This window comes from Cyprinodon tularosa, unplaced genomic scaffold (assembly GCF_016077235.1).
Source record: "Cyprinodon tularosa strain WSP-4 unplaced genomic scaffold, ASM1607723v1 ctg271, whole genome shotgun sequence".
Classification (NCBI taxonomy): Eukaryota; Metazoa; Chordata; class Actinopteri; order Cyprinodontiformes; family Cyprinodontidae; genus Cyprinodon; species Cyprinodon tularosa.
The window spans coordinates 185077-201015 of NW_024038976.1; the positions used below are offsets into that span (position 1 = coordinate 185077).

General features: G+C 35.8%; 1 protein-coding gene across 1 annotated transcript in view; it reads left to right on the plus strand.

The window, feature by feature from the left end:
• LOC119786422 (sodium-driven chloride bicarbonate exchanger-like) overlaps positions 1-15483 on the plus strand; it is a 56114-nt gene extending 40631 nt beyond the window's left edge. Inside the window, exons 14-30 of the mRNA XM_038289752.1 lie at positions 81-238; positions 383-470; positions 2313-2459; positions 2536-2639; positions 3713-3887; positions 3998-4131; positions 5117-5362; positions 5468-5573; positions 5949-6110; positions 7475-7588; positions 8924-9085; positions 9188-9439; positions 9525-9593; positions 11080-11253; positions 13759-13878; positions 13993-14057; positions 14145-15483. Of these exons, the coding sequence (XP_038145680.1) occupies positions 81-238; positions 383-470; positions 2313-2459; positions 2536-2639; positions 3713-3887; positions 3998-4131; positions 5117-5362; positions 5468-5573; positions 5949-6110; positions 7475-7588; positions 8924-9085; positions 9188-9439; positions 9525-9593; positions 11080-11253; positions 13759-13878; positions 13993-14057; positions 14145-14220 (2352 nt within the window). The 3' untranslated portion in view covers positions 14221-15483. The remainder of the gene's footprint in view (positions 1-80; positions 239-382; positions 471-2312; positions 2460-2535; positions 2640-3712; positions 3888-3997; positions 4132-5116; positions 5363-5467; positions 5574-5948; positions 6111-7474; positions 7589-8923; positions 9086-9187; positions 9440-9524; positions 9594-11079; positions 11254-13758; positions 13879-13992; positions 14058-14144) is intronic.
• The last annotated feature ends 456 nt before the right edge of the window (positions 15484-15939 follow it).

Here is a 15939-nt window from a genome sequence, read left to right on the forward strand (position 1 = left end):
AGAGAAAAAACATAGAATATTTCCACACCTTCATAGTTTAATGGTACAGGATATTGCACCTTGTGCCTTTTATTTTCCAGATAGACCTTCATTTCATGAAGAAAATCCCACCGGGGGCAGAGGCCTGTAATGTGATGGTTGGAGAGCTGGAGTTTCTGAACAAGCCAGTGGTGGCATTTGTTCGCCTTTCTCCTGCAGTCCTGCTAAATGGCTTGACTGAAGTCCCGATTGCCACAAGGTTTCTGCACACTGATTTACCCTCTGTACCCTACCTGACATCCAGTGTTGCATAAGCAGCCAATGTTGATCACATATGATACGTATTTATATTTAACATGTTCATTGTATTTGTTCATTTATTTATCTATGCTTTTGCTTCTAGGTTTTTGTTTATTTTGCTCGGACCTTTGGGTAGGGGGGCTCAGTACCATGAGATTGGAAGATCCATAGCAACACTCATGACAGATGAGGTAAAAATTCCCTGAAGTCTACATGCATTACAATTCTAATCAAATATTTACAATAAAAAATATATTTTCTAATTTATTGTTAGTCAGATGTCATTCTCAGATTCTCAGACACTCTGAATAATTTGCAGCTCAGCCGAACTCAGAACAAACCCTAAAGTGGTGGAACATTACTAAGTGTGAAGCACAGCTCAGAGCTTTCATAACTTGATGTTGGCAATTAGTCAGCCCTCAAGTTTATCCAGAAATTATGCTGCATCCTCCAAGACTGTCAAAAAAAAAATATCCAGACTGAAGTGGATTTTTAATTGAAAAAAATATATACAGAAACTTGTGATAAAGGGTAGTTTCACATTGTACAGGTCCAGTGATTCTATTCATTTGTTGTGTCCATGTTGAATTAATGTTGCTGCTGTGGAAAATTACTTTCAAATAAGAAAGTAAAAAAAGTGTTACTACCGTAGTCACCTTTAAAGGCCACCTGACAACAGTTTTAGTCCATCTGACAAATTTAATATCAGTAAGAATGTTTGTGTTCTGCACAACTTCCAAGATACCAAGACACAGCTGTGTAGCTGAAGAGATTCACAGCTAGAGTTTGGGCGTCTCCTGAAGGGATAACCATCAGTTGTGCACTCCATAAATCTGTACTCCACACATAGTGGCAACATCATTTTAAGGGGATACATTTCTTGGGCAGAAACATGAGAGTTATTAGGAGTTGATGAGATACTTAATCTAGCAAAATACAAGACAATCTTTGAATTGTTAGAATCTGTAGAAAACTCAAGCCTGGGGTAGAGGGTTCACCCCACAGCATGACTAAAATCCTAAAAACAGCTAGAACAAGAAAGAAACATTTTATAGTGGTCTGCAAAATTTTTCAGAGCCATATTCACATTGTTAATCTTTTGTTGCCTCAGCACCTGGAATTTATTTATTTAAGTATTGTTTGATAATGGGCACTTTAATAAAAAAAACGTATGCTCTAATCTTATCTTAACATGTCACTAAGTTTGAAGGATTGCCATTTGTTTAATGAAGAAACAAACAAAAGGGCAAAAACTTGCCTTGAGATTTTTGCCCTTTCCTGAACACATTTAAATGCTCACAATAAACTACTCGAGTGTTGATTTAATAGTATGTTTAAAGTCATTTTCATGCAGAATGACAGGTTTAGTTTAAAGCTATCCCTAGATTTAACATCATCCATCTTTCCCTCGTCTTGAAGCTGTGATTGAAGAGTAGCTCGTAGCAGAAAAGCTGATGTTTTTTATCAAGCAAAGCTTGAAGGCCTATATAAAAAAGTTTATTGGTCATTAATTAGTTTACTGTATGTTGGATGTAATTTATGCACTGTATTTTACTTTATGCTGAAAATGAGTGAGCAGGGTTGGGGGATGACAATTCGCTACATTATTTACATTTGCAGGAAATTATATACTTTGCAAATGTAATAGGTATAACATCTGTGGGAAATCGCTTTTCTCATTTGTAGTATGCAGCAATTATTACCGGTACATTCGTGTAAAAAGTATTAGAGTATTACAAAAGCTGTATATTTTTACTACGTATGTGCTTTGTTACATTTGTGGGAATTATTAAGTTTGTGGGCCTGAAACATGCCTTCATATTTTTTCTCATATTTATTTTCTTAAATGTTAGCTTGTATACCACTTTTTTTCGTGTAGATTCATCACATAAGAATAAAAACACATAAACTACAAGCTGGAGTGTAACAAACTACATTAATACATGAATGCTTTCCCAAGGCAATGTGAACCAAAGCATCTAAATCAGTATGATTCCTAAAAGCAGAGCTTTAAATTCTTTCTCTATGTCTAGGTTTTCCATGATGTTGCATACAAAGCTAAAGACCGGAATGACCTAATTGCTGGGATTGATGAGTTCCTTGATCAAGTGACTGTCCTTCCTCCAGGAGAATGGGATCCCTCAATACGCATAGAGCCACCAAAAAATGTACCTTCTCAGGTCAGTATAAATGCTGTTTGATATGGTCGGTTGACAAAGTGTAACAGGATAAAATAATCAGTTAATTGTCCAACAGGAAAAGAGAAAGAAAAGCAACCTTTTACCAAACGGCTTAGTAGAGGGTGAAGAGGAGGATGAAGACAGTGGCCATGGTGGTCCTGAACTGCAGCGCACTGGAAGGTATTCAGAAATGAGGATGCTAACATATAATACAACAGCACAAAGATCACAAAATTAACTTTAAGCAAAGTGTTGAAGGAAATGTTTTATTTCCCATTTATCATCTCTAGACAGTTTCTGCATACCTTTTTGGGAAAGAAAATGTATTACAAGAGGCTGCAATACTACTATTGGCATTAAGTCAATAAATTCTATTAATATTCAGTTGGAAGTGTAACAATTTAACAGAGCCAGCCAAATGGCAGCCCACCTCCCTGAAGCTCCCAGCAAAATCCCATCCAACTTCCAGCCACTAGCCTACTCCTGGGCGCACAATTCACTCTTTCACTGAATTTCAGGGTCTGACCATGAGATAACGCTTCTCTTTAGCTCTTAATGTCCATAAATCATAACAGAAAGAGTATTTTAGTACCAAGATTGATGTTTAAAAAGAAATTGTAGGGAACCAGCCAAGGACCCATCAAGGAAAGTGGAGAAATTTTGAATATCAATTAGTGCATTATACACCACTTGGTGCCTATTGGGATTTAAATATTCTTTTAAATAGACATTTGTAATAATAAAATACAACTTCAGTAATCAATTTATATATAGTTTCATTCATTAGTTTATTGATTCCTTCATGAATCATTTTTAAGATGTAAGGAGAGATTTAGGAGGATGAAACATAGAGAAGATGTGGTCTCTGCATTTCAATCAAATGTCACTATAGGGACTCTCTATAGTGACATTTGATTGAAATATACTGCTATACTATAGTGACTATAGTAAACTGCTGTCTCTGATTTAGATTCATTTCATTTGCCCAATAATGAAAAAAATATCTTAATAGATTTGTGATTTTAGATTACATTCTACTGCTAACTAACTATTTCTGGAGAAATTTGAGTTTTAGTTTTGCCAGGAAGTGGTTTCCATAGAAACTTTTTTTCTTCAAAATCTCTATTCGCAGCTCTTCTTTTCATCACAGAACCTATCACACCAAGTCAAGATTTTTTCTCAGTCTCGTTCCCTCCTGGAACTTTAGGATTAAGAAAATGAAAGTATTTTATATATTTTTTTTATTTGTTTAGATGGTTTGGTGGCCTTATTCTGGACATCAAACGGAAGGCTCCCCACTACCTTTCAGACTACTATGATGCTTTTAGCTTGCAGTGTGTGGCCTCCTTCTTGTTCCTCTACTGTGCCTGCATGTCTCCTGTCATCACCTTTGGAGGACTGCTGGGCGAGGCAACAGAGGGAAGAATAGTATGTTTTTTATTTGTCTCTTTTTTATTTCATTTTTAAACAAATGCACAATTGACAACTCTCAAACCTGTGCTTGGCTTGTTCGTGGCTTGTTTCTCTCTCATCCCCAGAGTGCCATTGAGTCATTGTTTGGAGCTTCACTGACTGGAATAGTCTATTCGCTGTTTGCTGGACAGCCTCTCACCATTTTGGGAAGCACAGGCCCTGTGCTGGTGTTTGAAAAAATACTTTTTAAATTCTGCAAGTATGCTTTTTTAGATTTTAATAAATGTGTGTATTATTATTGAGATGATGATTCATTTTTAGCTTCTTTTGTTTAATGCCCAAATATAATCAACTTTTTTTATCTTTCACAATGGTTATAATTATTTCCAATGGCAAATTAAAGAGACAAGTATAAACAATTTATTAAATTAAAACCTCTTGGAAAGCAGGAAAGTTTACATGTTTGTCTTTAAATTTAATTAAAAAAGGTCAACCCTTAAAGTTGCAAATTTATTTCAAGAATGGCATTTGTCCTGCTAACACCATTTACTGTTTTTATGACCTTATCATAATTTAAAGTTGCTCTTTGGGATATACATGTGCATATTCATACATATTAGGAATGAAAAATATTGACAAAAATTCAGAATTGCATGTGTTTTCTTCCAATATTGCAATTGCAATTCTTTTTTCTTGCATTAAGCACATGCATGGAAATAAACTTAAATGTTTGCTTGTCCAGAGTCCATTGTTGCAGAACTTTATCGTAACCCATGCATGGATATGTGTATACTAGCAATAACTCTCTCTTCCCTTCAGTGTGGCAGCAAATCCAGCATATTACAACCACCTAAAGGGCTGTAGAGAAAAAGTTTGTGTCTTACTCCCTTTAAATGTAATATGACCAAAATTTAGTCTGTCTACCATTTGAAAATTACGTTTTGTCAAGAAAAATTGTGTTAAGTTCTGCAGTGCTAATTCAGATTAATTTAGCCTGCTTTAGTCCAACCCCAAAAATCATTTTATAATCACTTTTTAAAATATTGTGATTTCCAAAGTTCCAAGTTTTTGTTTTTTTTTGGCCGCTAACATAATATATGGCTTTTGTATATTGTCAGATTTTGCATGTTATATTCTTATATTCTGTAGTTTGCAATGAACTTCAAATGTCACTGTGATAATTTAAATAATCACATTACAGGCAATAATTAATACCATTATTCTCTGTGTTAATCTCCCCTCAGGGAGTATGGCTTGTCCTATCTGTCATTGAGAACCTGTATTGGCCTGTGGACTGCTTTTCTCTGTATTCTGCTGGTGGCCACAGATGCCAGTTCCCTTGTTTGTTACATCACCCGTTTCACAGAGGAAGCGTTCGCCTCCCTCATCTGCATCATCTTCATATATGAAGCATTAGAAAAACTTTTGCGCCTGGGTGAAAAATATCCCTTCAACAAGAACAACAATTTGGACAAACTCACCACATACTCGTTAGTATGCATCTTAAGCATGTAGACAGCATATTTCTTGAAGTTACTGCATAAGTGAATGATCCTGGATTACTAAGGGATCAACATTTTCATTTGCTGTTTCAGATGCGCTTGTGTTGAGCCTTCAGACCCCACTAATGGCACTGTGAAGTTTTGGGAGGTCAACAACATAACTGCCTCTGAAATTTATTGGGAAGCCCTGGAGGTTAAGGTATAACTAACTGCTGCTTGATTATAAAGCTTCCTTAAAAACTGAATTTAAAAAATGGGGTAACACTATTGAATTAATAAAAAAAAATTTAAAAAAAAACCCATCTTGCTCAACAAAAGAACAGGGAGGGAAAAAAGCTTTTTTTCTTATCTTAAAGTGGCATGCTGATCCAGATGGATGAGATGAGACGAGATTAAGGACATGTGGACTGGATCATATTGGATTATATTAGATTAAAGGAGACTAAAAATCATTTTAAAGCACATTTTTGGTCTGAGAAGGTTTTTTCTTTTTCATGGGCATAAAAATTCATGAACCCTGTAATTTGTTGCTAATATAATGCCTTAATGACTGCCCTGTTTTTTTTTCCATCAGGACTGTATTGAAAAGAGAGGGGAGTTTGTAGGAACTGCCTGCGGTCCAAATGGACCCTACGTTCCTGATGTTCTCTTCTGGTGTGTCGTTCTTTTCTTTTCTACCGTTATTATGTCTGCGTTCCTGAAGGAGTTCAAGTTCAGCAATTACTTCCCAACAAAGGTACTGTGAATCAATATGTGCATGTTCATTCTGCTAGTATTATGATTCAAGCTGGTAAAGGATGCATTGGTTGCAAAGTACAGCAGCACACTCTTGTGGTAGCTAACTTGTATTGCATAAATTTAAAAAGTTATCATTGATGTTTTCTTGAGAATTTTTTCAGTTCCTAACAATTTATTGTCCAATTTGAAGTCTAAATGCAAATAGCCATCAGCCTGAGATAGCCATATCATTAAGATAATCAATATTTTCTTTCAATATTCAGCCAGTGAACACATTTCTAAACTATTTACATTGTTTTACCACATGTTTTATGCCCCAAAGGTCAACGGGTTCCAGAGAAAATAAGAGGAATGTAAAATTATTTAGTACTTAACATGGTTTGACAGAATCAAAAACAAAAGAAAAGGGCCAACAAATTAGTTAAGTGCAAATTAAATTACAAAATATCCAAACAAGCTTAAAAAAATCTCTTCCTACTAGCTGTAAACCAATTGAATGCTTTTCAGGAGCCCTTTATATTGTGCAGGTGGGCCTCATCATCTCTGCTGGTCCAGTGAGGTCACTGCTCCTCTGCAGCCTTCAGGCAGCCAACAATGAAGGGGTTTCTGTCACAGTTGAACCTGCAAAACAAAAAACATGCCTGCCGAGCCTCAATAGGCCAGGTGTTGCAACAGCATGCATTAAGCCCAAATATACTGATAGCAAACACAGATAATTGTCTTTTTTGCAGATGTTTGCAAGGGAGTCACTTAAATAGAAAAAAATGCAGTCTTTAATGCTGCAATCAGAATCAAAACCAAAATTAAAACCTCTTAACTAAATTTAAATAATGCACATTTAACTAATTATATATTTTTACATAAAGTAGTGGAAAGAGAATCACATTCACTGACATACATGTTGATTTTAGTTCTAAAATGTTAAAATGTTTTGAGGATCTTTTAGTTTGATATAAAAGTCTTGATCTTTGGGACTGATGTTTTCAAGTGTAGAAAAAGAGCCCATGAGAAGAAAAGTAGCTGTTGGAAAAGAGAGAGAATGACTTGGCAAGAGGAACAGGTATATAGGAAAATAGAGTGGGACAAGAAACAGGACAAAGGAGAGGTACATCAATGTGTGGAATTGGAAGGTCCATGAACATCTTCCTGAGCTCTCTGGAAGAACATCTCAGCCAAGGACAAGAAAAGATGGATCCGGCGGTTCTAGTAATTCGATTTCTATATTTCTGCTGGCTCAAGGGGACACCAGATGTTTTCAATCATGGAAATATCTATAGTTTTTTCCTTACAGGCTTTCACCAAAACGTACTTCTGTTTTTTTAGCACTTCTGTTTTTGTTTTGTTTTTTTCATCTCTTTTTAGGTGCGGGCTATCATCAGTGATTTTGCTGTTTTCATCACTATTCTCACCATGGTCTTGGTTGATTATGCTCTTGGGATCCCCTCACCAAAGCTGAAGGTGCCCAACGTGTTTAAGGTAGGGAGGTAAAAACAAACTTGGCTCCAGTGTGTGGAGATTATGTATTTTGGTTAAAAAATACAGTCAGTTGCCAAAATGAGTTTTCAATTATTTTTAAAACTTTTAATGTTCTATACAGAACAGTTCTCATTTTAATTTAAATTTTAATTACTGATTTCAGTAAGGGGACAATGCATACGAATCAATATTATTTAACCAGGGCTATTTCTCATCTGCAGTCACTGGACGGATGTTAAAAGTCATCCTAAAGGAGATGAAGAATCAGATTAGAACCACAGACATGGAAATTCTTACAAAGGTTTATTAATAAACCAACATGATTTGTTTTCCTTCTCATTTAATGTAAAAAAATTCTACTTTGGCATCTACATTTTTACAAATAAAAATCTTAAAAGTGTGGCATGTGTCTTTATTCAGCCCCAGTAATAAAGTAGCATGAATAAATACATTTTACTCTAATTAAAGGTAACACACTTCAGAGAGTGATCTTTACAAAAGATATTTTCATTGGTTCCCAACTTTATTTAGCCATGGACTTTGGACTAGGTCTGAAACATTCTAATATGAATTCAATTCAGTTTATTTAAATAGCGCCAATTCACAACACATGTCATCTCAAGGCACTTTACAGAGACAATACAACCAGATCATAGAGTCAGATTGGTTCAAAGTTTTATATCTAAGGAAGTCTAGCTTAGTGCATTGACCTCTTGACTCAAAGGCAATTCCTCTCACCATGCATGCTTGTTGCGATACTGGAAAGCAGCAGAACCAGGCTCAGTGGGAATATTTTTGGTTGTATAATTAGGATGATTGTCTTGTTGGAAGGTGAATATTTATTGACATCTTAAGCCTGCTGCAGTTACAAACATAATTCCTTTTAGAATTGGCTTATCTTTTCTTCAATTAATATACTTTTTAACTCTCAAATACCTCTTCGCTCTCTTTAAACAAACCAAAAACTATTGTTACTATGATGCTTGCAGAAGATGTTGTCTAGGTGAAGTGCAAATAATTTTTTTCTACCTTAGGGCCTGTTTGCTGTACGGTGGTCCTTTGTCTTTATGGTGGTGTTTATCCACTAAGTTTCTCTTATAAATCTCAGAAAAATCCACAGAAAATATCTGTTTGTGCATAGAATTTATAATATGCAGTTTTAATATCCTTAGATATGAGGTGACTTGTGATGTCTGTTGGTTGCAAATGTTTGTCTTGCTTTTCAGATTTTTATGTAAACATGTTAAATACTGCCATAATAAAACAGACCATTGTTGTTGTAATGAAACAAAATGTATCAAAAAGCTAAATAATTCACTATTAATGATTTAACAGCCAACCAGAGATGATCGAGGTTGGTTGATAAACCCCTTGGGACCCAACCCCTGGTGGACAGCCGTCATATCTGTTATACCAGCTCTACTTTGTACAATCCTTATCTTCATGGACCAGCAAATTACAGCAGTCATCATAAACAGGAAGGAAAACAAACTCAAGGTTTAGTCATCCTGCATTCCTCTCACCATTATATTCATGACATGCATGGTGAAATCTGAAAACTGCCTAATTTTTTTTTTTTACTGATTTTCCCTTCCACAGAAAGGTTGTGGGTACCACCTAGACTTGTTGATGGTTGGGATGATGCTGGGTGTGTGCTCCATAATGGGATTGCCATGGTTTGTAGCAGCTACTGTCCTCTCCATCACACATGTTAACAGCTTAAAACTGGAATCTCAGTGTTCGGCCCCTGGGGAGCAGCCGAAATTCCTCGGCATCAGGGAGCAACGTGTAACAGGCCTCATGATCTTCATGCTCATGGGCTGCTCGGTCTTCATGACGTCAGTGCTAAAGGTGGGACAGCATCAGTTTTGTTACGATTGTTGTTGGACACATTCATTTTTAAAATCAAATTTCATTTAATTTTTGCTGGTTTTAGTTCATTCCTATGCCAGTGTTATATGGAGTTTTCCTTTACATGGGGGCATCTTCTCTCAGAGGCATCCAGGTAAAATTATTTTGGTTTCACACTGTTTAATTTAGGCTCATGAATTGCAAAATAATTCATGATGATTATACATTATATTCATATCTAAGGTCAGATAATTATGGCAATAAAAAAAAAAACTTTTCTAAAAAAAGATGTTTAATATAACACAGTGTATCTGTCAGGATCTGTGGAGTTTTGTAGGGGAACCAAAGGCAGAGATGTTTCTTGCAATTTTAGTGGGAAGGGAAATGGTGCAAAAACATTAATCCAGAAATAATGGACAGGGAACTCAAGAAACCAATACTAGGAGATGTTCAGGAGAAACAAACAAAAAGAAATGAAGAGAATCCAGCACTGAGGAGCTGCAGAGGAGGAGTATATGTAGGAGAGAGAACAAAGGGTGGAGTGATCAGCTAATTGGGAGCAGGTATGGACAGAAGCAGCTAAGTGGCAGCAATGATTAAACATGGCTTAACTAAAACTGAAAAAGGAAATGATAAAGGAAGCAAAATGGGAAATCAGACCAATGACTAGAAAAAAGAATGACCAATGAAAAAAAACTAGAAGAGAAAGGACTGGAGATAACTGAAGCCATGGAAAACATAACCTAATGATAAGAGAAATAATAACTAAAACTACACAAAGGAATAACTAATACACAAAATGCTTAAAAGAGATAACAAGGAAGAGTAAAACAAAGAATTCAAACATGATATAAGTCTTGACAACAACAAGATTATCAAATACAGTTCATGTGTAGGATGATTTTGGAGCTAGACTATCGACGTCGTAGATAGAAGTAACCCAGTGTGACTCAGTCTTAAATGTAATATCTAAACAAGGATCCCATTAAACTAAACATGCATAGTCATCTACAAAACACAAGATTTTGTGTTTTATCCTAAAGGATAGAAAAATATTGAATTAAATAGTACTGTAAAGACACAAAGTCAGGGGAATAAAAGGAGAGATAAAGAATTAAATCAAGAGGAGTGTTTCATCACATTTATTACAAAAATAAGAATTTGTTCCCATTGCTTAAATTTCTTATTTCTAATGCAAGGAAATATATTAAAGCAATTTTGAGTGATTGATTTCTTGTTTTTGACATTATGGAAAAAGTACACATATTTTTAAACCCATGAAATAATTGTCTTTTGTATCTAGGGTTCCTTCAATAAATGAGATTTAAAAAATGGATATTAAAAAAATTATACAAAAAACATTGATTCTAGTTCATTTATTTCAAGAACTGGCAGCTAACAAGTCTTTCAAATCGGTAATAAACTACACATCTTATATTGTGTTAGTTTGAATAGAACCGGACACAAATAGGAAAAAAAAACTGAATCAAAAAATGAGACAATATTAAATACATTTTAGGTACGATATTACCCATCAAAGCCTGTATGTACTTCTGGGAGATTTTCATAAAACTCATACTTCATACATATCTATGACCCAAATGTAACCTGAAATTTGGTGTTCAATTGATCTCCTGCAGTTTTTTGATCGTCTCACGTTGTTTGGGATGCCAGCCAAGCATCAGCCAGACTTCATCTACCTACGACATGTACCCCTAAGGAAGGTGCACCTTTTTACTATCATCCAGCTTAGCTGTTTGGTTCTTCTCTGGGTTATCAAGACCTCCAGGGCTGCCATTGTCTTTCCCATGATGGTGGGTATTAGATGTGATCTTGCTAACCTTCCACTCAAATTAATGTGATATGTGTGGGTTTAAAGCTTAGGCTACATTCAGTCCACATGCGATGGAAGCAGAAAAAGCAGCTGGTATACATGCAAACTGTAGTTGACGTGCATCAAAGTGCACCAAAAAGTCCTGCAGCGCATCTAGAGTAGCAGGAGCAGTGCCTCATCAGCTTCTGATTATCTAAAGCACTTGAAACCCTTTGCAAGCAGCAGCTGCTGGAGCTAGAAAATTTTAACTTTTGCTGCTCAATGCGCTACATCATCCAATCAGAGAAGTTGATCTAGGAGCTGGCAGGCAGATAGACACAGCACTGCTGATGGAGATTGCTATTATCACTCACCTGAAACTATTTATTAACGCCTGAATGAACATAAAATGTTGAGATCTGCCAGCAAAATATATTCGCTTTTATTATCCTTGTACCTGTAGTTTGGATTACGTACCTGAAAACCTGCTAGCATCTCCTTCAAGCCACCACGAACAGTAGTGGGAAACCCCCAAGAGGCGACTGGGCCAGAGGTAACTGTTGCTGGGGATTTTCAGTGACAGTGAACCACGGGTGTAGGGGGGTTTCGTGCTGGTCCGACAGCGAAATAATATTTGAAGGCAGGATCGTTTCTTCATGAACTGACTGCACAGATGATGTTTTGAGGCAAATATAGCAAAGCCGTTCTCTGTTATTTAACACTGGAGCATCAGAAACATCAGACGCATCTGGACACAATTTAAGCCGGGCGTACATTGTGCGATTTTCGGAGCAATTTTCCAGTCATGCGACAATCTTTCGATCTGGCCGACTTTCAGCCTGATCATGAGTCGTGTAGTGTACAGGGGCCACTCAAGACCACCTCCCAATCAGGAATCGTGAGGTCGGGAGAAAATCAAACATGTTTGATTTTCTCCCGAATGTCGTGGGCAAATCGCTCAGTGCGCGCATTCGCAAACAAGGATTCTTCTGTAAACACAGCAGCATGGCAGGGATGCAATGAGTGAAATGCAGTTCTGTCTGTAAAATTGACAGACCATAGTAGCCATGTTTGTTCAGCCATGTCTTTTTTCCAAATAAACCGTCGCTTTTTCTTTTTAGGGCTTTCAGCACAAAATTGCACAAATTGCCATGGCAGCCCGTTTCACTCTAGTGGGATTCATATTCCTCTTCTATTTGTTTGGCTTCTAGATAGACGAGTCAGAGCAGCTCCATCTCACTGAGGAGCTGAATCCGACATGGTATTTAGTCGTACAGTGTGAGCAGGCAGGTCGCATGAGAGCGTTGGGCCGCTCACATAAATCGTGAGCTGTCAGCAGTAGCAACGACTGAAAAAAATCGTCGGACCTTAATGTTTACAAGCATCAAAAATGAAACAACGCGTGCTTTTTTTCTGCTTCAATCATGTGCGGTGAGCGTAGCCTTAGAGCTGTAAAGGATTAAATAATTTTTTTAATTGCTATGCTTTGCTTTTTGATTAAACTCATTAGAAATGTTAACATTTCGTGCCATTACAATATCCTTCATTTAATTTAATCAACGTCAGTTGATTTTGTCCACAGTGTTTGCATTTCATTTTGAAAGTTAGTATTAAAGTTGGCATGCCTATTGTGAGCAAACTTTAGTATTTAACAAATTATACAAGGTTTGTCAAGGCATGAGGAAGTTTGGGTTCCAGGAATGCATTAACTCCCAAGCTAATGCTACAGGTTTAAAGAGTTGAAATATATTTCCTTTCAAAATTTGGATTGGTTGTAAAAACCTCCCTCTTACAGGTGTAGTCCTGACTTTCCTGGTCTGATTTTACCTATACAGCATAAGTTGTTTTTTCCTTTTAACTTTAAGTTCTGAGAATTTGTTGTGTGTAAAATGAGACATTTGGTATTCAGATTAAAGGTACCATGTGCAACAAAGTACAGGGATCTGTTTCATGAAGCAGGTTTACTGAAAACTCTTAGATTTTCTAAATCTGAAATCAGTTTTCCGTTTCACAAAGAGAGTTTCCTCAACGTCTGTTACTGTAGTAACAGTAGAGCTAACCTGGTTGGGAACAGGTTTTATTCAGGAAACTCTGGGTGTCTCCGCTCTCCTTAGAGCCAATCACGCTTTTTTATTTCCTGATTTATTTTCTGATTTTGTCCTTGCAGTTCTTTTGTTTAATATGTGTTACATATATACAGTATCTATATATATATATATATATATATATATATATATATATATATATATATATATATATATATATATATATATTTACAATACATGACCAAGTACTGAAATTATTTTAGATTATACTTAAACCTTAATTCACCAGGACAAAAAAATAAGGAATTACCTTAGGGTTGCTGGTTTTTTGACAAGACATGACACATATTTTGTGACTACATGTAGACTAATTATTGTCAGTGTTTTCTGTTGTTTTTATCAATTCCACTATACAGTGGTTCCTTTGGAGGTATTTTTTGAATACCTTGTCAAATCTTTAGGTCTTGGCTCTGGTGTTCATCAGGAAGTTATTGGACTGTATCTTTACCAAGCGAGAGTTGAGCTGGCTGGATGATCTCATGCCAGAAAGCAAGAAGAAAAAGCTCGAGGATGCTGAAGAGGTGAAATTTCTCTTTTTGGAAAACTCTCTTCTTACAAACTCTTTCACCATGTACCATTACTATAAAACATGTGTGCCAATGTCCGTTTTAAAATTCTTGGCAATTTATCTTTAGGAAGAAGAGCAAAGTATTCTTGCAGAAGATGAAGGAGCTGTTGAAGTGCCACTCGAGGGGTACAAGTGAGTTACACTATCATCGTAAAGAAAGTTAAAGATAATTAAATTATTTTTACGTTTTTTTAACCATTTCTCATTAATTTTATACAGAGGAATTCCCATCATCAACATCACAGATGAAATGTCAAAAGGCTCATTTGGAAATACTTGGAATGCCAATGAATGAGGAAAATACAACAGAAATAAAACCAGCTATTCTGGCTTTCAAAGTTATTTGGTAAGGTTGTTTATTCTTGTAAACACAGATTGGTAAAGAGTTTGTAACATAAGAAATGAAAACTATCTGTAGAGATTTTTTTTTCAAGTGTAAAGTAAATCTAAAAAAACAGAGGAAATATATATCTGAAAGGAGACATACCAAAGCTTTTTTCACACAGCCAGAGCTTCGATCACTGAAACTAAAGAATTGACCCCAAACCCTGGAGAATGGTCACACACATTTAAACACAATACGCCTCTGAATCTGCTGAGCTGATTTGTGTTTTAATGTTGGCTAGCACTTTGTGGCTAAATTGCTATTTTCATTTTTGCTTCAACTTTGTTATAACGCCACTAGCGACTCATTGTGGAATTTAGGAGGGAAGAATTTTATGAATGGAGTTATATCATGTTTGGGGTTTTATCAAAGTACCACACTAGAATAAATCAAGTATCTGCGAGCAGCTCTTTCTTTCACAAATGCTTGTAGAATCAATGGGCCTAAACGTTTGAATGTACAAATCTGTGGCCATGAACAGGGTAGGAACACTGTGTTTCAATGATACTGACTTAGATATTTATCTAGCATTTTCTGCTATCTATCTATCTATCTATCTATCTATCTATCTATCTATCTATCTATCTATCTATCTATCTATCTATCTATCTATCTATCTATCTATCTATCTATCTATCTATCTATCTATCAGATTTTTTCTGTTCGGTGATGGAATGTATTTCCATTTTCAGTCTTTAAGGATTAAACTTTCAAATTAAATTAATATATAAACAGTTTAGTTAAAAACCAATAAAACTGCAACTTTAAAAATACATATGGTTATTACATGTAATGTGCACAAATTTCTGTTTATGTGATAGATGTTTTGTAAGGGTATTTTCACCCATATTAATGCAACAGTACCTGCCACCACATATGGCTATTTCTGTATTTATGTTATAGTGACAGTTATTCAATCTTTAGTGTTATAATAATATTAAATTACCTGAAACAATAAGTCATTTTACTTTGTCAAATGTTTTACCAAGGATAAAACTGACTTGTGTAGTACACTGTTTTGAAAGTATTAATGGAAATATTTTATTATCTGTATGTTGTCATTGTACTGACCTCTGTAAATGAAAGAAGTTTCACTTTTTGAATGTTTAATGGATATTGTAAAATGATGAAATTCTCCTGTATATAGTTGAGAGAAATCCTAATAAAGAATATGTTAAGAAATGATGTGAAAATTTGAAAATGAAATTAATCTGCAGCTTTTAACTTAAATGTTTCTATTACCAGTGTTAGCCTCAAATCAATCATCAAATCACCTCGAGCAGATTAGTCCCAATGCGTTCATGCATGCATTTGTTGTAGATGACATGACAAGAACGCCCAGTGTCATTGGAGATGCTTCGCCATCACAGATTTGGCCATCAAGCAGAACAGGAGTGGGCAAAGGTTCTCTTTTGCAATCAACAGATGGGTTGATGTGCTGCAGATGACAGCTTGGAGAGGTGGAACCTCCCCTGAGCGTGTCACGCTGGTTACTGATGTGAATTACTGTTTCCTTTTCAGCGTTACAAGGAAATCAAAAGTGTTAACCTAGCCACCCATCTCTGCCAGTCTGATTGACATGACTTCCCTTTATTTAGCATAAATGTCCTTGGTGGGCATGATCATCAT